The sequence below is a fragment of the Phyllostomus discolor genome, chromosome 8 (assembly GCF_004126475.2).
Source record: "Phyllostomus discolor isolate MPI-MPIP mPhyDis1 chromosome 8, mPhyDis1.pri.v3, whole genome shotgun sequence".
Lineage (NCBI taxonomy): Eukaryota > Metazoa > Chordata > Mammalia > Chiroptera > Phyllostomidae > Phyllostomus > Phyllostomus discolor.
Genome location: NC_040910.2, coordinates 40,724,034 through 40,746,320, shown reverse-complemented (window position 1 = coordinate 40,746,320; position 22,287 = coordinate 40,724,034). Strand labels below are relative to the sequence as shown.

Below are 22,287 nucleotides of genomic sequence, written 5' to 3'. Positions count from 1 at the left end.
TACCTTGGGCCTGGGGAGTTTGTCTCCAATATCTTTGGCTTGAGTTCTAAGCCTATGTACGTCCCTGTCCTTGAAATGATCCAGAGCACATGGCAAAGGGCAACCGGGGGGTTCCTAGGTGCCAGTTTGGTGCAAAGGCTGAAATCTGGCTCTCCTTAACATAAAGGAAATTTATATCCCCAGGCTCCACTGGGTTGAACAACAGGCATCTAATGGGTTTCAGACTTCTTAAAGAAACTGCTGAGATCCATGGGATGTTGACAAAAGAGGAGTGCAGGAAGCCATAGAAAACCCTGTAAAAATCCCAAGTCACCCTTTCCTGTGCCCTTTTAAGGTTGATGCAGTGTCTTAGATGGCTAACACAGAAGGGTAAAGTAAGTCTCCATAACTCCTCTTTGGACCCTGTCTGGATCCAAAGCTCAAGCAAAAACAGACAAACAAAAATACCCCATATGCATTTGAATCCTTATTGGCCTGTGGATAGGTGTGGTAGAAACCTGAGATCCACTATGAAGCCGGGCTCTCAACTTTGGCTCCATTGACATTTTGGGTCAGATAATTCTTCGTGATAGAAGCTGCCCTGTATCTTATAGGATGTTCAGCAGCATAGTGGCAACCCTCACTCTACCCGCGAGATGGCAGTAGCACCCACCCTCCCCTGCACTCCTTTTTCGGGGGTTGTGACAACAAAAAATGTCCTCAGACATTGCAAAATGTCCCAGGTCGGGGTGAGGAGAAACATCAGCAGTTGAGATCCACTGGTATAAATTGAAGGGAGGCCCTGACCAGTGTGGCTCAGTTGCTTGGGTATTATCCCACAAGGTGAGAAATCACGGCTTGATTCCCAGTCAGAACACATGCCTGGGTTGTGGGTTCCATCCCCAGTCATGTGGGTAGAAGAGGCAGCTGATCAATGTTTCTCTCCCTCTTTCTCCTTTCCTTCAGCTCTCTCTAAAAATAAATAAAATCTTTGGAAAAAAATAATAAAGTGATGATGAGGCACAGGCTTTGCCCTATAAATTAGATTTGTGTTTTGACTCTGTCTTGTGCTCTCTGAGTGACTTTAGGGAAATTCTTAACCCTTTTGAGCCTCAGTTTCCTCCCCAATAAAATGGGAATAATGATGATCATGTCTTTGTTGTGGTTGCTGGGATCACTGGCTGAATTAATGCGTATAAGTTGTTCAGTACCTGTCTCAGCCCACAGGGGTAAACAGTAAATGAGAGCTGTTTTTACTACAGTAGACTCATGTAATAGACACATTCAGCTTAAGTGCTGAAGAAAGAGAGTTAAGAGATGAATCCAAAAAGTGCTGGCGACTCTGAACAGGTGGCCCTGGGTTAGCCCTTGATGGAGGCCAGCGGGAGCTGGTCCTCCAAAGTCTTCTGTCTTGCCTTTCTCATTTGCACAATCGTCTAGTGGTGGGTTCTCTGCCTCAGCGCTGCAGACACTCGGGACCAGATGGGACCAGATCGTTCTTTGTTTGGGGCTGCCCTGTGCATTGTGGGATGTTGGTGGGCTTCCCTGGCTTTAGTCTCCTCCAGTTATGACAACCAAAAATGTCCCTAGACATTGGCCAGTGTCCCCTGGTAGGGCGGCACAATTGCCTCTAGTTGAACCACTGCTCTAGCCTGACCAGCTGTCAGTCTAGAGATTTTCAAGAACGGTTTGACTTACTCTAAGTTTTTGCCTTACTTGTTGGCTTAAAACCTAAACCCTGTGAGGATGAATTTCAACTTAATTTTTTTTTTTGATGAGCCAGAACTCAGTTTGGACTCCTCAGTTCACTTGATTCTCAGCATCCCCTTCCCCTAAGCTACACTTAATTTTTAGGATAAATGATAGACACCTACTTTAAAATTTTTCACGAAGTTGTGATAAACATTAACTCTGAGACTTGTCCTCGGGTCAGAGCATGCACATTGGATTCTCCAGTGCCTCTCGTGTCTGCAGCAGATGAGGCCTGCCAGTAGTGTAGGGTGTCGTGCTACCTCAAAGGCTACAAAATCTTTATACGCTTCGAAGAAAATTTTAGTTTTGCTCAGGATCTTGTGTATAAACTGAAAAGCTTATAGCTCTGCAAGTTTAAACTTTTAAACCACATCTTCAGCCCACCTCTCATTTAACTGAAAAATGGAATTGCCCAGCAGTCCCGTTACTTTCTCGCCTTCACTGGGAGTTGGGGCCAGTCGGGATCTGGTGTGTGCTTGTAGTCCAAGGGAGTTGGCGTGAGTGGAGGCAGCAGACATCTGGTGAGGTTAGAATGGAGTTTGGAGAGGGGACATTGTTTGGGGCTGGCGAAGCAAGTATTTTAGGTGCCACTTGAATTCTGGCCTACAGATGAGTTCAGGCAGAGAATAGGGTAGAGTGGGAGAGGAGAGCCATTCGGGGAGTAGTGGGGTACATTTGGGGGATCTCCTGTACTTGAGAAAGGCAGATGGCAGAGGTGGCTGGTAAACACTGGGTTGAGCCTTTGTAGCTCTCCATGGTACTCTGAAGCAGTTAAGAGGCAAATTGGTTTGCATTTGTATCATTATCTACTCAGGACCTAGTGGTAATGCAGGTAGCAAGTTTTCTTCCTTTTGTTCTAACAGGATTTGTTTTTGCCACCTGTGTACAGTAACCTTCCTGCGGTCTCATGGAGTCCTGTTCAGTGTGACTGTCACTGCTACTCAGTAGCAAACTAAAACTATGTAGCACAGGGCCTCACAGTAAAGCCCTGCGTGTCCACAGTTTGCTCGGTTGTTGCCACATGGTGCTGTCGCATAGCACTGGCTGTGAATCTTACCCCTGATTGCATATCCCACTTGTTTATTGTTTAAGGAGGTTGCGGAGGAAAATAAAAACCAGTGCCTGGGCCATACCGTCAGAGATTGCTGCAGGAGATCCAGGGCGTCTATAGTTTTAAAAAGCCCCACAGATATTTTTATGACATGAAGCCAGAGTTGAAAACCACAGGCAGAAGTTGCAAGTTGCTTCAGGGGCAAGCAGACATGTTTAATTTGGCCCATTTAGGTTTTTCTTTGTTTTTAATTAGGAGCCAACACTTAAAAATTCTGAGGTTTCTGGGAAAAAAATAATCCAAGTTTCTGATTTCTCTTGAAAAATAGGAATGAGCCTTGGCCTGCATCCCTGCATAATACAACTTGCCAGGTCTGAGGAGCAGCTGCTGCCCTTGAGATAGGCTGTGCACCCTCCTAGACACCGCAGTTCCCACCAAGTCATTTGGGCCTGGCCCACTTCCTCCTCCTCTGGCGCCTATCCACCCCGGGGTTGGCATTTGGGTTTCAGACCTCCTGTACCCCTTTTTGACGTAGCATTCTTCCCACTCGGGGTACTCCTTACTCCAGCGGAAAGCTCTGACTATCAGCGATTGATTCAGGATCCAGTGTCCTCCAGTGCTCGTACTCAGCAGCAGGTGGCGGTGGTTTTCCAAGATGGTCCAGAGGCCCCAGAGTCCCCAAGACCTTTACAAAGGGACTGAACAAAGGGACTGCGAGTTCAGAACTATTTTCATAACAATACAAAGGCATCATTTCCCCTTTTCACTCACATTCTCTTGTGAATGGACAGTGGAGTTTTCTCCAGAGGTTATAACAGCACAGATGGACTGCAGAAGCAGATAAGAGAATCTAGCTGGCTTCTGTGCCACGCATTAGAGCTTTGTCAGAATGTAAAATTCCCCTTTTTTAATGAGTTTATTTTGTTTTTAAAAAGCTATTTTTCATAAAAAAAAACTTTAGGTAAACCTTTACTGACTGTTAATCTTAACTAACTTTTGATACTTTCTTAGTTTTGATTTCTAATACAGTAAGTGTTGGTAGCTATAGCCCACATTTACAAAAGTTCTTGGGGAGCCTCAATAATTTGCAAGGGGGGAAAGGGGTTCCAGTGCTAAAAAGTTTGAGAATCCCTGGCATGTGATGTGGATCTCCAGTGTAAAGGGCCTGAGCAGGGCCTGTAGGGAAATTCATTCACGCAGGCTTCTCCCATCCCTCTAGCCCCTGGGTGATTTCAAACTGGGACTGCCCAGCCGGCTCCAATAGATACCTTGTGCCACGTTTCGAAGCACCTGGATTGACTGACTTCAGTTTGCACCTCATCTCTGCCACTTACTTGCCCAGGACCTCGGGCAAGTTGTTGGACCTCAGTTCCTGCATCTGTGGAATGGGAACAGTGCTAATCCAATCTGAGGATAGTCGTGTGATAGTTATGTTTGGCCTTTGACTCACTGGCCTGTGCTGGTATGTGTCAGTCATGACTGGCTATTACTCTTCTGATTGGCTTCCTGGGTAGAGAAAAACTCCTTTGGGATTATAGCCGTGTTTCTGCCCCTCATCATTATTGACATTGGGGTTAGTCCTGTGCCTTGTAGCATGTTTAGTAATGTCCCTCAGTTTTATCCACATGATGCCAATGGCAGCCACCCACTTCCAGTCATGATAAGAAAAGTGTCTCCAAACATTGTCAGATGTCGCCCCAGGGGCAGAATCACCCCCATTTCAGACTCCCTGCTTTAGGGGAGTCTGTTGAGTACCCCCCAGGACTGTTCTGTGATCATCTGGCCTCCTAAAGCCCTACTCCTGCGAATATTGAAATACACAGACTGAGCAGGGAGGGAGGACGGAGGTAAGTCACAGGAGCTGGGGTTCCTGCTTGTACTGTCTGACACATCAGGAACTTACTCTTGTGTGTGATATGAGTTAGGGGTCTGACTCAGTTTTTTTTCCAAATAATTAATACAGGGTTTCTCTACCTTAGCACAGTTGACGTTTGGGGTTGGACCGTTCTTTGTGATTGGAGGAACATCCTGTGCACCATAGGACATTGATCAGTATCCCTGGTCTCCATCCACTAGATGCCATTAGCAGCTCTTCCCCATCGTGATAACCAAAAATGTCCCCAGACATTGCCCGTTGTCCTCTGCACCCCTGGTGAGAACTGGGTTATAGGATTAAATAAAACTATCCAGGAATAAATTATTTGCCAACTAGAGCTTAGAGCTCACCCTCCTGACCTTCCTTTTCCTTTGTGGCCTTTTAGCAGCTATGTAGGCATCGTAGACTTCATATCGCTGTTATTGAGAAGGAACAGTGTTTCCTATGACCTTTCAGGCCCAGGCCATTCCATTTGATGGGGCTGAGGCAGGGAGAGCTGGCTGGTACCAGTGTGTCCACCTCCAGACACTGAGTCGAAGAATCCTTCCCCGTGGATCAGTACTGTCAGCTTAATGGGACCTGCTCCTCCTGAAAACTGAGGCGTGGGGCACTACGTTCGTTCTCACTCTGACAAAGAAAAGTAGGAAATTGCAGACGTTAGTGGTTACCCCATGCACATGTTTAGAAGGCAGGCCTTGCTTCTGCAGTAAGTTTAAAATGCTTTGACTAGGTTAAACTACCCCAGGTTTGCCACACAGAATCTCGGGAATTTGCTGACTCGGTTAATGCCTACAGTGTATCTGTAATAGCAGAGCCAGAGTAGGGAAAACAGTTTTTGAGAGTTTGGCTTTCCCCACTGAGCAGGAGCTGGGCATCTATGAGTTCATGGTCTGGGCTATTCATTATCATTGCTGTGGGTTGCAGAGTACACCCTGCTTGTGGAGTCTTCTTGTCAGAAGAGCAAGAACTATTTCAGCTGCTGGCATCTGCCACCAAGAGCGCAGGGCGTGCCTTCACAGCCTCGTTGCAGTTGTCTCTGTCCCCACGGCTAGGGACCTGCAGGCTCTGTCTCCAGGATATCCAGCCCCACCCACTTTGTCCTTTCTCCAAAGCTACAAGACTAGCTGGAGCCACCATTGTCACTGCCACTTCATACCTGGATGACTGATGGAGGCCTCCTCGTGTTCCCCTTGCCTCTACTTCTACCTCCCCGAGATCTTTTCTCCTCACAGCTCCTAGGATGAGCTGTCCCAACATTTTATTACAAAACTTTTCTAACACACACAAGAGGAAGGATCACATGAGGGCCACAGCCAGGGTGGATCTTTTAAAAATAGAAACTAGCCCTGGCCAGGTGGCTTGGTTGAAGTGTCATCCTGTACTCAAAAGGTTGCAGGTTCGATTCCTGATTAGGGTGCATATGAGAGGCAAGCAAGCAATGTTTCTCTCTTTCTCGCTTCCTCTCTCCCTAAAATCGATAAGAACATGTCCTCAGGTGAGGATTTAAACACACACGCGTACAAGATCGTGTCACTCCACTGCTTAGAGGACTCCGCCAGCCTCCCTCTAGACTGGAGAAATCCAGACTCCTACCCCCTCCCCAGCTCACCTTCCACCTTTCCCTGTGAACACTTTCAGACATGTTGGCCTCTAGGTTCTTGATGTCCTTAGGACTTTCATACTTGAGGTTCTCTCCACCCAGTATATTTGGCCTTCACCCCTTTGTGTCTAAGGTTCAAATGATATCTCAGAGAAGCCTTACCTCCCATCCCCTTCTACCCAGCCACTCTTTTCCACCCCCTGCTGTATCGTATAGCACCTGTCTCCAGAATTACCTCGGCATCTCTCACCCCTCTGAGTACTTGTTTCCTGTTCCCACTAGCGAGCAGTGGGAGCCATACCGAACACAGTGCCTGGCACGGAGCAGGCGCTCAGTGAACCGCGCTGCTGGGAGCAAGACTTGGCTAGTTGGCCCTCCATCGGGTCTCGCTGGAGGCGATCTGAGCTGCTGTGTGTTTGTGTTCGGATGTCTTGGCATCCAGGCCGCTCTTGTAAGGGGCCAAACCCTCCTTTAAATGTGAGGCATTTATCATTGTTGGGGACCCAAGGTCCCATGCTTTAAGGTGGCATGAAAGTATTTGCAGACTTCTGTGTGTAATTATGATGATGATAATGCCGACATGGAATTTGGGTTGTGTACCAGCACTTCCCAGCCACGCTATGTGCATCAGTTCATTCAGTCCTTCCTGAAGCTGTCTGGGGTCTAGGTACCAGCCCATTGGATGAAGGACAGTATACAAAGTGAATTAACATGGTTGAGGCCATTTGGAGTGCGCGCAAAAACCAGAGCCTGCATTCCCGAATTGCGTCATTTGGGTCTGCGGCCCTAACAGGAGTTCTATATTCCTTATATCCTTCCTGTGAGGGGATTTCTGTTGTCTCTACTGGAACTTTTCTCCAGTCTTCAGCCACTTATACTTCACCTCAGCTGTGCTGGTGTCGTGCTATCTAGTTGCAGAATAGAGAAGTGCTGTCAGCACTGGATCCCTGCATTTATCAGCGCTTTTAGGTGAAGTTGCTGACTTTGTATGATTTATTTAATAGGTTTGTTGGGTTTCTCTTAAAGTCAAGGTACAGAGGTGCCCAAACTATAAGGTCTTCCCTCAGCAGCCTGGTCTGGGTGTGGGGGCAGGGATGGAGGGTTTGGTTGCAGGGCCAGTAAGTAGAAGAGGCAGACTGCTGCTTGGCCTGAGCGGGGCTTCTGGGGGGCAGGGTGGGGCAGGCCATAGGGCACCCAGCTCCCTCGGAAACGCGGGCTTAGGATTCTGACCCATCTTTGCCACTTACCAGGTGTGTGACTTCAGTCAAGGCCCTGGTCTGTCCAAGGCCTCTCCATTTTGTTTCATGATTTGCAAATCAGAGATAAGAAATGATATCTGCGCCGTGGGGGCTGTGATAACATTCCATGAGACTTGGGCGTGTGGTGCCCCTACCACTGTCTAGTAAGGCCATTCCACAATTGTGAGTTACTTGTTGGCTCTCACTGTTGTTAAAAGTGTTGAGGTGTGGCAGTAAGATGAGAGCAGTAAACATTGTCTCTGGTTTCAGTAGGTGAGGGCAATGGCAGGATAAAGAGCATTCCAAGGGAAAAAATGCATAAAATAAAGACAGCACTGTCTCCCAGAATTGTGCCCCCTATGATCTGCGTGAGACCAGTTGAGAGTCGCCTGAGGAAAAATACTGATATATTCCAGTACTGAGAAAAATAATTCAGGGGCCCACCACCCTCCACTAGCTGGGCTGGGCAGCCACTGAGCAGGTCCACTAACACAGGGAGGCGTCACCTAGCAACAGCATGGTTGAGATCAGTGTCATTCTTCACAGAGAATTAGCCTGTGAACAGAGTTGACACATCAGTGACGAATTCACCTTCGTGTTCCTGCACAGAACTGTTTTATAGTAATTCCTGAGGAGAACAATGACTTGAAGGGCTGACGGTGTCACAGATTAAGCCGTTGCCACATATTAATACTGTTATTGTGTGGGCAAGATGCTTTCCATTATTTTTTGCACAGATAAGAAGATTAAGACACATCAGCCCAGGATTAAAGCTCATTTACACAAGAACCTTGCTGACATTTTAGACAGCAACTCCAAGTGGCCTTCCAGAGGGGGGCTGTTTCCTGGAGGTGTTCGAGTCATTGTTTAGGAGGGGAGTAAACAGAACAGGAAAGATAATCCAGGTTCCCTTCTCTGCGTTTTCCTGGGTCTGCCTGTCTTCTTCTATTTAGTTTAACCGAGATCCTCAGAGACAAAGGTCTGAGGCAGCCACAGGGGGGTGCCAAAGCTTGTCACAGGACAGGTCCGCCTTTGGGATTCCTGTGTGCCAATCCCTCCACTGCCTGAAGGAAAGTTTATGTGAAAGGGAGGAGTAGAGAGAATGTGTGTATTTTCAGTTTAGAATCTGAATTTGTTATGTAAAGCATTACATGGTTAAACATTTGACAATGAAGACAGTGCAGTTGGTTGCCCCACTGACTGTGTATCTTGGAATGTATCTTGATTCACAGTTTCCATCAGGATTCAAAGAATTGGCTACTGGCTTAAGTGCACAATTGACCAAAGCAGATGGCACGTTACTTGTTGAAGCCTTGGGCCCACTCCAGACCTCATGGCTCACCCTCTAGTTTTATTGGGCCCGCTGGGCAGAGCGCCCTGACAGTCGTGGCCGTGTCAACAATGCCTTAGGAAGCAGGGCCCTGAGAGCAGAGGTTAGGGTCTGAAGAAGAGACCTAGACATCTGGCAGAGGTTTGGAATGAGAGCAGAGATCGACAGAGACACGCCTGGGCTCACCTGTCCGTGCTTACCACCAGGACTGCAGAGACCAGATGCAGGACACAGGCCCTGCCTTTGGGGATCATAGCTGGGCTGTCCCATTTTGCATCTGAACCTGGCAGTTAGGTGGAGGGGAGTGAGGGGAGAGCCCATGCTGTGAGCCAGGATGTCATCAAGGGCTCACGCTTTTCCTCTGCTGGCCATTGAGCCCCCCTCCACTCACACACGTACAGTTTGCCTTGGGGCGGGGGGGATGGGGACAATAGGCCAGGATTTTGCTCCACTGGGCTGTGTGATCATTATCAGGCATCATAGTTGGGCTAGGGCTGGTGCTCTCCTGGGCACAGAAGGGGTCTGGATGGAGCAGAGTAGCCATCTTAGACGTGGCATGTGGCACTTGGAAAGCCACGGTGAGGCCGAAGCACCCGACACATCCCAGACAGTAGAGCCCATGCCACCCAGAGGTGGGTTATTTTTTGAGGCAACTTGTGCACTCTGTGTCTCACCCTGTTGCATGCACCACCGTGGCCACCGTCGCCCATGGAACACAGTCCTCAGGCTTTGTTAAGGCTGTCTGGAAGGGGGTGGGGGGATCCCTGGTCAAGTAATTGGGCAGCATTTCCTTAAACAAGTTTGTTTATTGTAAGTTTCTGTAACCCTTCCTATGCTGGTGTGTCAAGCCAATTCTCCAGGAAGGCTGCTTTTTCACAAACTAATTGATCAGGAAGCATTTCGCAGAAAAAGAAAAAAAAAAAACACACAAAAACACCTGGTTGGTGGAATCTGGATTGAATAATCTGCATTTGACTAAGATTGTAATATTTTCCCTGGCTGGCGTAGCTCAGTGGATTGAGCTTGGGCTGCAAACCAAAGTGTTGCAGGTTCGATTCCCAGCCAGGGTACATGCCTGGGTTGCAGGCCACAGCCCCCAGCAACCACACATTGATGTTTCTCTCTCTCTCTCTCTCCCTCCCTTCCCTCTCTAAAAATAAATAAAAATAAAATCTTAAAAAAAAAGATTGTAATATTTTAGGCCTTAGTGGTGTCCTGGATCTCTAGAAGTTTCTGGTGGTGGTTTTCCCTTGTAAAAGAAAGGCTAGGCTGGGAGTTAAAGCAGATCGTATAGAACCCGCATTGCTTGACAACCAGAACCTATTTGGTGATGGAACAGTTAAAAAAAAACATCTGCAGCTACTCCGATGAGGGCAGGACCAGCCTATTTGGAAGGGGTGCGTGTCTGTTGTCATTTTGTAATACCAGTACTAATTTGGCAATTTACAGACGGGGCTCTGCTGGAGCTGAGCAGAAATGAAATGTAACTCTTGTGCTTCCTGTTTTAGGTAGAGAACTGACTGACTGAAGTTCATGGGTATGTTTTAGTGCGATGGTTGGGTTAATCATGACTGCCAAACTTCCCCTTGGTGGGGGTCCCAGTAGGACCCAAGGTGGGCTGCCACAGCCCCGTCCTTCTCAGTCGTAGTCCTTGTGGTGAAGGACATTTCATTCACTCTGTAACTGCTTGTTGGTCATTCGTTTCGTGTGTGGCTCTAAAGCCTCTGAGGTGAACACCACAGAGGCCTCGCTCTTACAGAGCTTCTGTTCCAGAAGTAGAAGCCGCCAGCGAGCAGATACACAACCCCCTGTGAGCTTTGGGCCTTGTATATAAGCACACTCCTCTCTTTTAATCAATGTTTTAGCCTAAAGTTTTCTGCCCCCAGCTTCCTATTCCTGTTTTTCTCATGATGCCTTGCACAGAATAAGAGCTTAATAAATATTCGTTGATTACATAGCAGCTCGTGTTACGCACATGAAGAAGTACAGAGGAGTTTAGTTCAAACATTTATTGTATGATTCTTACGTGGTACCCATCAGGTAAGGTGCAGAGTTGTTTTGGATGCTGTATCCATAGTCTCCCAGTCTCCCTGACAAGTAGCCACGGTATGATCCATATAAGCCAGAGTATGCTTGGGAGCACAGTTTAAACTGAAGGTTTGCCCTGGCCAGTATGGCTCAGTTGGTTGGCCATCATCCTGCAAACCCAAAGGTCACAGGTTTGATTCCCGATAAGGGGAAATGCTTGTGTTGCAGGTTTGGTCCCTGATAGGGGCATGTGTAACAGGCAGCTAGTCGATGATTCTCTCCCTCTCTCCCTCCCTTTCCCTCTCTCTAGAATCCATAGAAGAAAAAAATTATTTTATATTTATATATATAGTAAGATTTTATTTTTTTTTATTTTTTAGAGAGGGGAAGGGAGGAAGAGAGGAAGAGAAACATCAGTGTGTGGTTGCCTCTCACACGCCCCCTACTGGAGACCTGGCCCACAACCCAGGCATGTGCCCTAACTGGGAATCAAACCGGGGACCTTTGATTTACAGGCCGGCGTTCAATCCACTGAGCCACACCAGCCAGGCTAAAAGAAAAAAAATTTCATAAGAGTAAATAAATAAGCAAACTGGGGGCTTCCTGAAGGAGACGGTGTTTGTATCTGTGTCATGGATGAGTGTTGACCATGAAAGAGAAGGAGGGAAAGTGTTCTAGGCAGAGGGATTGAACCAGGCAGAACTGCAGAAGTGTGGCAGAAGCACTGCAGAAGTGTGATAGTGCCACCTATCCCTTGGGCAGGTGGGATATGGTCTGTTTGAAGGGGCTCTAACCCTAGTCTGGGAGGAAATCGCAGAGTTTTAAGTGTGCATTTCACCCCAGTGGTTGTGGCTGTTCTGCAAAAGCCAGGCTTAAGGGGACCCTCAAGTAGAGGCCGAGAAGGAAGGTCTGCACTCAGAAGGTGGTGGCAGGTGTGGGTTGAGCAGCCGCTGCTGGGAGTTCTTAAGGGTGGATCTGCTTGGGTCTCACCTGGTGCTCCTGCTCTTTGTGTGGCTGCTTTCAGAGCTCAGACCCCATGGTCCCCTCTGTAACCTCTCTCTGCCCCCAGCTGAGCAACGTGCCAGCTGCAGTGCAGAATTGTTCCTTCTTGGGATGCGTCCTCTCCCAGTTACACTGGACCCTGCCACGTGGTCCTGTCCTGTCCCCGGGCCCAGACAGCCCAGGCCTCTTTGAGTTGCCCTCCTATGTGCCTGCAGACCAGAAAGCCCTCCCTCTGCCATCCAGATGGTTCTCTCTTCGTCCAGTCCTTCCTAACTAGCCTGGCAGTAATTTTCTCTAGTGTTCTCCCCCCCTTGCTCATCCTCTCATCAGGTATTTGTGGAGTCCCTGCAAGGTGCAAGTACTGTTCTCACACCGCAGACAGTGAGGGGGAACCAGGCAGTCTCCTCTCTCCTATAGTTGACATCCTAGTCGGGGAGATAGACTGTAAATACATCGTGTATCAGCCGGTGATCCCTGCTGTGAAGAGAAAGACCCCTGTGAGGCCAAACGTGGTTTTTTCTAGGGAGTAGTGTGTGTGTTTAATGAAGTCTGCAGCAGCAAGGCCCCACTCTCAGGCTGGAGGCCCTTAGACACAAGGGGCAGAAATCCAGAGTGCATTAAGCGAAAATCAGCATCTGTTGACTTAGCTGGAAAGTCTTGGGGGTGGGGTTAGCTTTGGGCCTGCTGGACCCTGGGCCTCCAGCAACAGGATTTAGTTTCCTCCTCCGCTTCCCACTGGATTGGCTCCTAGTCCGGAGTCTCTTGTAATGACAGGCCGCTGCTGGCAGCCCCAGGGTACCTCCCCCCAGCTCAGCAGAGAGAGAACTCCCCTTCCCCAGTAGCTCCAACAAAAATCCTGGACTTCAGTCTCATTCACCATCAGCAGCCTGGCCTTACCACGTCACTGCATCCCCAGGGGTCAGGGCACACAGTACTTCTCCTTAGGCTGGACCCAGGGCTAGGCCCCATCTGAAACTCAGAGGTAGGTGAGAGGTGGTTTTCTAAAGAAAATGGGTGGTTGGAGGAGCTGGGCTGGCCAAAATCCTGGCTTCCTGTATACCCCAGTGCCTTGCTGCTGGTGGGGAGTCAAACACAGAAGTGAGGCTGGGGCCTGGACCTCCAGCCCCTGATGCTGGGCTTGTGGTGCACAGGGCAGCACCAGAAGGTTTCTGGGATTCGCTGTGGTAGACATGTGGATAAGCTGCTGCCACCCCCAGTGTCCCTCCAGCATTGCTTTGCTGTCATTTATGGCCTGGCGTAGGTATGTTCATCCCCCCATCCCGGTGTGTTGGGCAGCAGCCGCACACTGTGCCAGGACATGGCTGCCTAGGGAAGCATGGAAGCCTTGATGGTGATCCTTCCACCTTCCTCCCTTAGCACTTTGGTCTCATGCATGTCATTCACCCGTGTTCACCGTGGGCTGTGCACACTGAGGACTGTCGTGGAGAATCGGACTCTGGAACAGTGCAGCTTCAGTGAGCACGGCAGAGGGAATGGTCACCATCAGTGGGCCATTGTCCCCAGGTTGAGACTGATGTTTGCCCTGCTTTTCCAGGGAGGGGCAGTTTGGAGGGTGGGGAGTGGAACAGGGTCTGTTTGATTGTCTTAGTCTTCTCCCTTTTCCTCCTCAAACCTTGTCTTCACCCTGTTTTTACTCTGGGTGATCGCTGTCACCTCCCAACTGGTCTCCCCATATTACCCTCTCCCCCAAATGGTTGACTCTGTAAACTGAAACCAGCCACCGTGCCTCCCTAAGTTCTCTCCAAGGCTGCCATCTACCCCGGGGCTCCATGCCTTCACACCTGCGACTCTCCCTGCCAGGCTCTTCGTGAGACTTCACCACAGCAGCCTCTTCTCAGGGACGTTTTCCTGACACTCTCAACAAGACACTTTTCCCAGCTCCCCCCACGTGACCACCCATAGGAACTGTGAACCGTGTCTCTGTCCTGCATGGCCGTCCTGCCAGGGCAGAGCTGTGTGAATATAAATTTCCAGTAAACCTCAGCCTCCCCAACTGGTGGCTCTGTGACGGCAGGACTGTGCAGGTGCCCTGCGAATTCCTGACTCCCCTGGCTTCCCATCCACTGCCCACCCTTGGATGCTGAAGGAGGCCCTGGGCACCCCCCACAGGGTCGTGAGCACACCCAGAGCCGGAGCCCAGGACAAGGGGCCTCCTCCAGGGAGTGGAAGCCGCCAGTGGGAAGCTTCACCCCAGTGGTTGTGAGGTCCTCATTACAGTCCCCTGGCTGGCAGCAGCAGCTTCATGGGCTGCTCCTGGATAGGAGATAAGTTGTGCTGCCTGAGAACGGCAGGCGGCACAGCCCTGGTCCCGCCAAGTGACGGGACGTCTCAGAGGGTTTTCTCCTTCAGCAGCCATGCAAGCTGGACTCTCAGACTCCCACAGCCCCATACATAAATCCTTTTTTTTTTTACTGGCTACTCGCTTAGAGAACCAGGTGGAGTGTTGGGTGGGGTTCTCCACAGAGCTCGAGCCGTGTGGGCAGAGGTTACAAACTGGTTGTCCTGTGGCCTCAATGGGCCTACAGTTTGAAAAAATAAGAATAAAAAACCTAAACCTAAACTAGTCTCCAGCATTTGAAATTCAGGAGATGCCACATAAAGATAGAATTCCCTGCGCCAAAGTTCTTCAAAGCCCCTGTTGGTGGCGCTGAATAGCTGCCATCTCCAACACCCTGCCTCCAGGCACACGCCCCACCACGCTCCCTTGATCGGGGATGGGGCCTGTTCTAAGGGAGTCTTAAAAACTTTTTATTGGTGTGTAACAAGCACACATACTCTGCCATTCAGTGTTGCATTGTCACAAACTGAACACCCCACGTCTCCAAGTCACAAAACTGTTTTCTAAGTGATTTGATGACCTTTAGAATTACTAGTTTTATATTGGGTTTGTTGTTTGTTTTTAACTTATTACAAACAAATGTAGTTTTGTTTACTGTATAAAATAGTGTTGGGGGGAAAAACACCAATTTTTCTTTTTACAGAAAAGCCTGCTATTGCTCCGCCCGTCTTTGTGTTTCAGAAGGATAAAGGACAAAAGGTAAGGGGCTGGTATGTCCTCTCTTCACCTCTCTTTTCCCCCGGGGATCTCTCTCCCTAGGTCACATGGCCAAGGATGCTTCTGCCCTTTAAGGTTTCGCATTGAGCTTGGAGGAAAAAGGTCCAGTGGCTTTAGGTTACTGTGGCGAGAGGTTGAGATAGGTATGTGTGGAAAGGGTTCAGAGACCCTCTTTTAAAGACTGGTGGTAGAAAGCTTTCTCCTCATTCTGAACTATTTGACTTAGAAATACTACTGCACATCAGGAAAACCAGCGGGAGCGAGAAGAGTAGAAAGAAAATGTAGAAGGAAGGAGTGGAGGGACAGGAAGGGAGAGAAAAGCTGGGTGAGAGACCAGCTGGTGGTTCAGGGGAAAAAAGTAGGAACTTTATTTAAAGATTTTAGGGGGATATTTTGGCCCCAACCAACTTGGCATAATTATATTTAGAATAATTATTAGTTGGCCGTTACTGTACATACCATTCATCTTTGTTGGGTTGATTTCCTCTCTTGGATCTTCAATGTCTTGATCAAACTGTTGGAAATACCTCGCCTAATTCATAGTGATGAGCTGGTACCTCAGTTGCATTCCAACTGTCACATGTTGTTTATCTTGAGTCACAGGTCTGATAAATCAGTGTGGAAGCTTGAGGTTGTGTCCAAACTTAGCCAGTGTTCTGTGGTGATGCTTCCCAAGCTTGTCTGAGGACTCCCTCTATTTGTCAAAAAAATGGATGATTCCTCCCCACCCATGACCCAGGCAAGATAGCAGGTAATTTAATGCCCATAGCAAGATTTCAAAGGGACAGGGTGTGTTGTGAAATCCATTTGCAATCTTGCTGATAAGAAGTGCATTTGAGAATTGGGTCAAGGCTGGGGATCCCCAGGCCAGGTGCTCTGGTAGATCCCCAGTCTCGCAGCAGGGTGGCCAGCTCTGAGGTTGGGGACTGCTGGCCTGGCAGTTTGAGACTCCTGGCAGTCCAAGTCACTGCTTGTAGATTTTGTCCCGTGGTCTGAGAAGAAAGGCCAGCCTTTTTTTTTTTTTCTGTGCAGCCCAGTTTTTCTGGAAAATGTTCAAGCACTAGGCTAGGAAGAGACCTTGTGTGTAGAGGGGACAAGAAGGAGAGGGGGTTGCCCTAAAACCCGCCACCCACACCCACTCTCACTGAGCAGTGTCTCCTGTATGGGCAGGGTCTTCTCTGCTGGGCTCGTTCTCACATTAAACATTCCCATCTTTAGTCCTCTGCTGAAGAACGGGACAGCCTGAGGAACTGTTCTTCCCTCTTTTTGTTTTTGCTTGTTTTTGTTGTTTTCCAGGAGGTATGTTAAAGATATATCAACCTCTACTGTCTCCTCTCCCCGGGACTCTGACATGTACTAACAGCTTAGTTACCTGTGTTTCTAATCATCCTTCCTTTGGAAAAGGGTCAGCCACTGAAGAGCTGATGTGTTTCCTCTCGCTTTTTAGAAATGGATGTGTTCCATTTGTTTCTCTTATAGATGTAAGTCACTTCTCAGGTTTTCCATTAAATCAGGGTTTTCTAGAATTTTGAGTTTTATTATGATCATCTTTTGAATCACTTTTAGCTTAAAACGGGGATCAGCAAACTAAGGCCAAGCACCACCACCTGTTTTTGTAAATAAAGTTTTATTGGCCCATCCCCTTCACTGTAGCTGAAGCTGATTTCCCGTTGTAACAGCAGAGTAAAGTAACTGGGACCCCGACCCTATATACCTGTGGAGTCAAGAATATTTAGCATTTGGTCCTTTACTGAAAAAGTTTTGCCAACCTCAGATTTAAGTAAGCAATAGAATTTAGTAATTCTTTAAATCTGAGGACTTTTGGACAGCCAAAAGGATGAAAAACTAAAATGTCATATTTGTTCAGCTAAATTCAAAATGAGTTTAAAATTACTAATTCCTGTTTCAGTATTATTTTCACAATTGAGGTGGTTCTGTTGAAGTGGTTCTGTTGCTTTGGGTTTTTCTTCTTTGTTTACTTTGTTACAAATTTATTGGGGTGACATTGGTTACTAAAATTACAAAGGCTTCAGGCGTACAAATCAATAACACGTCATCGTATCCTGTGTGCTCACCACCTCAAGCAAGCCTCCTCCATCGCCATTTATCCCCCTTTAGCCTCTTCCACTCCCTCCCCTCTCCCTGCCATTACCTTCATAAATTTTATGGAAATTATGTAAATGGTGACATTGAACCAGAAGAGTGGTGGATGGTCATTCTCATCTTAAAGTATGCAAATGCAATGCAGTTTTTAACAAAATACTGACTCAAAGCCAACTCTAACGGACTTCTAAAAATAATTGATCTCCAGGTCATCAGAGTTTAGCTCTCCACTTCTGTCACAAGATCGCCAAAAGGATGTGGGAAACCTCTGTGTTTAACAGCAGAATCGGGAGGAGCTTTGTGACTGTCCTTTAGGGCTGCTTCCGAGCTGTCAGGTAGATAGTGGCCATGTGGACACAGAGTCTTCCTTTCTTTCTCTGTTGCTATGACAGCTCAGGAGTAAGGCAGAAAGTAAACAATAACTTGGTTAGCCTTGTTTCCTTGATGTCCCATTTCAAGGAAGATGGAAGGACAGCCTCTGAGGGGCAGCCACAATACTTCTGACAAAAGTTAGTGGTGGAGATCTTCCAGTTTCATTCTCTCTTCCTGCCCACTTCCTTCTCACACTGCAGGCGCAGAGCAGGGAAAAAGCTGTTGGAGCTGGTTTTCTTCTGAGCGAACTTTTCTCCCTCTTTTGATCTTCAGTATTTTATTTTGAAAATTTCAGCCTCAGAAAAGTTAGGCGAATGGTACTGAAGACACTCGGGCATGCTCCACTGGGCTTCACTGTAACATCTTTACTGTTAGTGATAGAAGCACATGACTGCAGTGTGTACCCATCTGACTTCTGCAGGTGCCGCCTGTCCGGGCCCCGTGCCACTGTCACCCGTGAGAAGGTGATCAGTGTCGCTTCTCGGCCTTTAGTTAAGATCAAGTATAGAAAATGATTATTAATTCAGAAGCCGCCTCCAGTATGTAAATCGTCCTAATTGTCACCAAAATGTCCCTTATAGCTATTTTTTGAGCCACTTCTTGATCCACAAAGATTAAGTAGTCCCATTGTCATTGTGGGACCATTAGTTTCCTTGTCAGTAAATGGTCTCTAGTGGTATGTGCTTCAAAGAACTCCAGTACCCTCCTCCCCCCTTCAAAGAGAGCACACCACAGGCCCAGCTGCTGTTACTGAATCATGATTGAGATGATAGATCTGAAATCAGAAAAAAGAAAAACTAAGCTGCCAGCCTTAGGTGCTTTTGTTTCTGTGTGGTGGTGAAGCCGCTCCACGTTCACTGTCAGTCCCCATTGACGACCTGCGCATTCACAGCGGACTGCAGATTGCCGTCAGTGGCCTGCTGGTGGCGTCGCAGATCGAGCTGTCAAATCCTCCTGTCGTCTAGTGTTAGAGGAGCTTATCACACCCCGAACGCAGTCTTGTCTTCTTCCCATGCCTCCAGGCTTCCTCAAGGTGGCGCTCCTTGCGAAATGCTTACATTTTTGTGCATTTGTGTTTTTAAAGCAAAAATGACACCTTTTATTAACTGCCTTGATTGGAGGCAGTTTTTTTAATGTGAAAAGAATTTGAATCTCCTGTAGGTTTTCTTATTGTTTGTGATGATTGAATGTTTGTTTTGTTTTGTTTTCAGTTAGTTTATATTCCAAATATTTGTTAACCTGAGGGGGATGGCTTTGAGGTTGTACTGGCAGGATAATGCCCATTTGGGAAAAAGACAGAAAGCAGTTGCAGAAATGCTTCTGAGCAGAAAGTCCAGTGTTGCTGAAAACTCTGTATAGCATGTTCAGACCTGATTTTGAAGCTTATTATTGGCATAACAAGTATATCCTGTGTGCACATTTTTGCTTGCATTTTTTGTTACTTTTGTCAGCCACATATATTTTACGATATATGATCTAGGGTTAGGATCTGACGTCTGGTTTTAACAAACGTTGAGAACTACAGGCCCTGCCTTGGTTATTTGAGCTTTTCTTGTCCAGCAGAAACACTCAGACCCAAGGGGAGAATGCTGGAATAGTGTTCATACTCTTTTTGGTGCTCCAATTTAGACTTCATTTTGAGTCCCCCCATGCCATGAGGGCATTTTATGTTCTAAAAGCAGTGATTAAAAAAAAATCCAAGTGGTTCAAATTAGAGAGAAAGGCAGTTTCCCACAGAGCTCTGGGTTTAATTTTCTCTTGTCGGGTGTTAAATCTCTAGCCATAAAGTAGCAGCCGACCAGTGCATGAACTGACCTCGGCGCCCCTGGCAGGCAGGAGGAGCGGCGTGGGGAGGAGGCCTTTGTGCATATGGCTCTCAGACCCCTGGATAGGCAGAGTTGGCTTGGGTGGCTTTTTAGATGTACACGAGCTAACATTGTGTTGCTGTTGCTTTCCTAAGAATATTTGTAAGTTCTCTTAAATCCTCTTTTCATGTAGTTACTTTAATTCGACAAGCTCACATGTTAGGAAATAGCCCCCACACCGCATCCAAAGAGGTCTCAGGCACGTCACACCCAAAAGAAACACAGCAGTGTCTGCGGGGAGGTAGGGAGCCCTGTAGTCACTTAGTTCACAAACTCAGAGAAATGGCTTCACGTTGTGGGCGAGGCCAAGCAGGAGTGGACTGCCCTTCTTCCAGAACACCGCTTTCTGACCCATTTCTCAAGAAGAGAGTCTTGGCCACAGAGCTCTCAGCCCACAGAAGCCCCCCAACCCCCAGAAGCCCAAGAACCAGCTCAAAGAATGCCAGGGGTGTTGTGCTTTCGAGGATGAAGACTTCTGGAGCCCACCTTCTCTTACCTGGCTGTTTTCCAAATAAGCCCCTGTCCAGGGGGTTTGGACTGAGCCTGGGGAAGTTCTCAGCCAAGGTTCTAGCTAAACTCCCACCCTTTCCCCAACACAAAGCCAGGCTCCTTCGGTCACCCCACACCTCACTCACTGAGATGAGAAACTCTTCCTTCAGCTCAGGTTTAAGCAGCTAGAAGAAATAGAGTGAGATTCAGAAGGCTTTGACCCTGGACACCCCATTCTGTGTCTGTGTGGTGTCCCAAGCCTGCCTCCCCACCTTTCCTAGCAGCCAGAAACGGTGCTGAGGGTAGTTCTTTCATCAGTATCTCTGAGGAGTCATGTTATTAACATGTAATCATCCCTGTTCCCATCTGATAGAGACACCCGCCCCCCTTTTCATCACCAGGAGTGTTTTTCCTCACTCGTGGCCCATAAGCAGCGTAGCTTCGTGCCAGGCCTCCTTGTACTTCTGAAAACGAAAGTCCAGACTTCCTGCACGCCCTGAAGCTCCTGCACAGCAGCACTTCATGCCAGCTTTCTTGGCCCACCCTCCTGGGCAGGAACTGCTGGAGTTTGAGCCATCTCTAGCCCTTCGATCCCCACCCCCGACCCCTGCCCCATGTTGTAGCCTTTATTTACATTGAAGGAAAATTGTCTTTTTTGCTCCCAGTCCTCTGCAGAGCAAAAAGACTTGTCGGATTCGGGAGAGGAGCCTCGGGGGGAGGCTGAGGCTCCCGACCGTGGCACAGGTCACCCCGAGTCAGCTGGTGAGCATGCTCTAGAGCCTCCTGCCCCCGCTAGCGCTTCAGCCAGCACTCCTGAAGCCCATCTTCCTCCTTTTCCACGAGAACTGGCAGGGGTAAGTCCACCTCCACCCAGCACTCTGTGGCCCAGGGGTCCCAACCCAGACCAGCCCTATCCCTCCGGGTCCCTCAGATTTAGACTCTAGATTATAAGCATCTGATGATAACTGAGAAGATGATCAGGATCTCTTCACCTTTAATTCATGCTGCCAAAGAGCCAGGGAAAATTAGGTCCCCTTTACATGGAGACTTTTCTAGCTGGGAAAATACCCATAGCAAAAAGCCAGTCCTGTTTGTTGAAAGAGACACAAGGGGCCAAAAGAGGAAATGCATAGTGGGTAGAACCTTCCAAATCAAATTTGACCCCATCTCCATTTGTTCTTTCTTTTCTCCCTGAGTCTGGGCCTCCGAGTTCAGTGTCTGAGAACACAAGGAGCTCTGGCTCCCTTAACTGTAGGAAAGCGGGGGGCCAACAGATCGCTCCACAAGGCTGACTGGGATGCCTGGCAAGGCTGGGAGCTGCTTGCCTTCGATCAAAGCAGGAAGACTCTTCTCTGAACCCAGAGGGGACCCCTGGGCCCTTTGTCTTTGTATTAAGAAGGCTTCTGAAGATTATAGGTGGAGAAGATTATGAACTCTCAAGAACGAGAAATGTCTTGAGTGTTTGGAGTCTGATAAATTGGGAAAGGTAAACATCGTACATTCAGGATTGAAACTCCATAGGTACCTCATGACCAAGTCCCCCAATGCCGTGACAGGGAAAAATGACTTTTAACAAGAAAAGAGAGGACCCCACTCGGCCACAGAGAACGCCAGGCAGCGTTCCAGGGTGTCACAAGCCTAGGCCTGTAGCAGTCCCGGCCTCACATTACCAGCACCCTGTGTCCTTAAGGAAACCATTGAATTTCAGTTACAAGCACCAAACCCTAGGCTATGCAGGAAGAAGCCATGTGTCAGCCAAGGTGAGACTGGGGTCACCTTTTAACACTTTGGAGAAATCAGTGTGTGATGGATAAAGAAGTGACCGTTTTTACCAGCAGCGGAGAAACAGTCATTCCTGGCATAGAAGTGGGTTTGGGGTATTGTACTCAGAAGCTCAGTAAAGATTCCAGCCAGGAGGCACTTAGGCCAGAGCGTCCTGGCCTCCAAGCCCTCACACGAGAGCCGACAGAGCAATAATTGGGTGATCGCTTTTTTGGTTCGGGGCAGAGTAGCTCCTGGAACCTCCTTCTGAGTTGAGCATTATTAGTTATTGCGTCTTCAGCCCTCACACACACAGGACATCATGTTCTCAGTGTCCTGAGAGCAGATGACCTTCACGTGGATCTGCCCAAGAGGCTCTGAAGCCTTCTGCTGCCGCCTAGTCTGAAAGGCACAACTTATAGAGACATCAGCTGGAAAGGTTGACAGTTTTCAGCTGAGATTAGCAGATGGTGAGATCCCAGAGGTTGTTTCATGCCATCTGCTCTTCCAAAGGCACGCAGGCTCTCTTGGGTCCGCTTACTTCTAGGGCCCCCGTGGTAAGACTGGTGGGTCCCTGCCTCCTAAGAGGCCCATGCAGGAAGTGTCCTGGGGGGGTCTTACCTATGGCCAGCCCAAATATTCATATCTGAGGAACTCTCCTCCGTTCTTGTGGACTTGGGGTTGGAGACTCTACTTCTGAGAAATTCAAATGGTCCCCAGACTGGCAAATGCAAGGTCAAGTGTTCTGGCAGGGAACCTCAGGAT

The 22,287-nt window shown here is 48.2% G+C and overlaps 1 protein-coding gene and 1 pseudogene across 21 annotated transcripts in view; both read left to right on the top strand.

Moving 5' to 3' along the window:
* RANBP3 (RAN binding protein 3) overlaps window positions 1-22,287 on the top strand; it is a 54,555-nt gene that overhangs the window by 3,559 nt on the left and 28,709 nt on the right. For 6 of the 21 annotated variants that reach the window (XM_028519382.2, XM_028519383.2, XM_028519378.2 and 3 more), the window contains one exon: window positions 14,859-14,914. In XM_028519382.2, coding sequence (XP_028375183.1) covers window positions 14,859-14,914 — 56 coding nt within the window. Of the gene's footprint in view, window positions 1-13,271; window positions 13,381-14,858; window positions 14,915-20,426; window positions 20,616-22,287 lie in introns of those variants that run through there. The other 15 variants (XM_036032252.1, XM_036032251.1, XM_036032253.1 and 12 more) reach the window with 5 other exon arrangements.
* LOC114504431 lies at window positions 322-420 on the top strand (annotated as a pseudogene).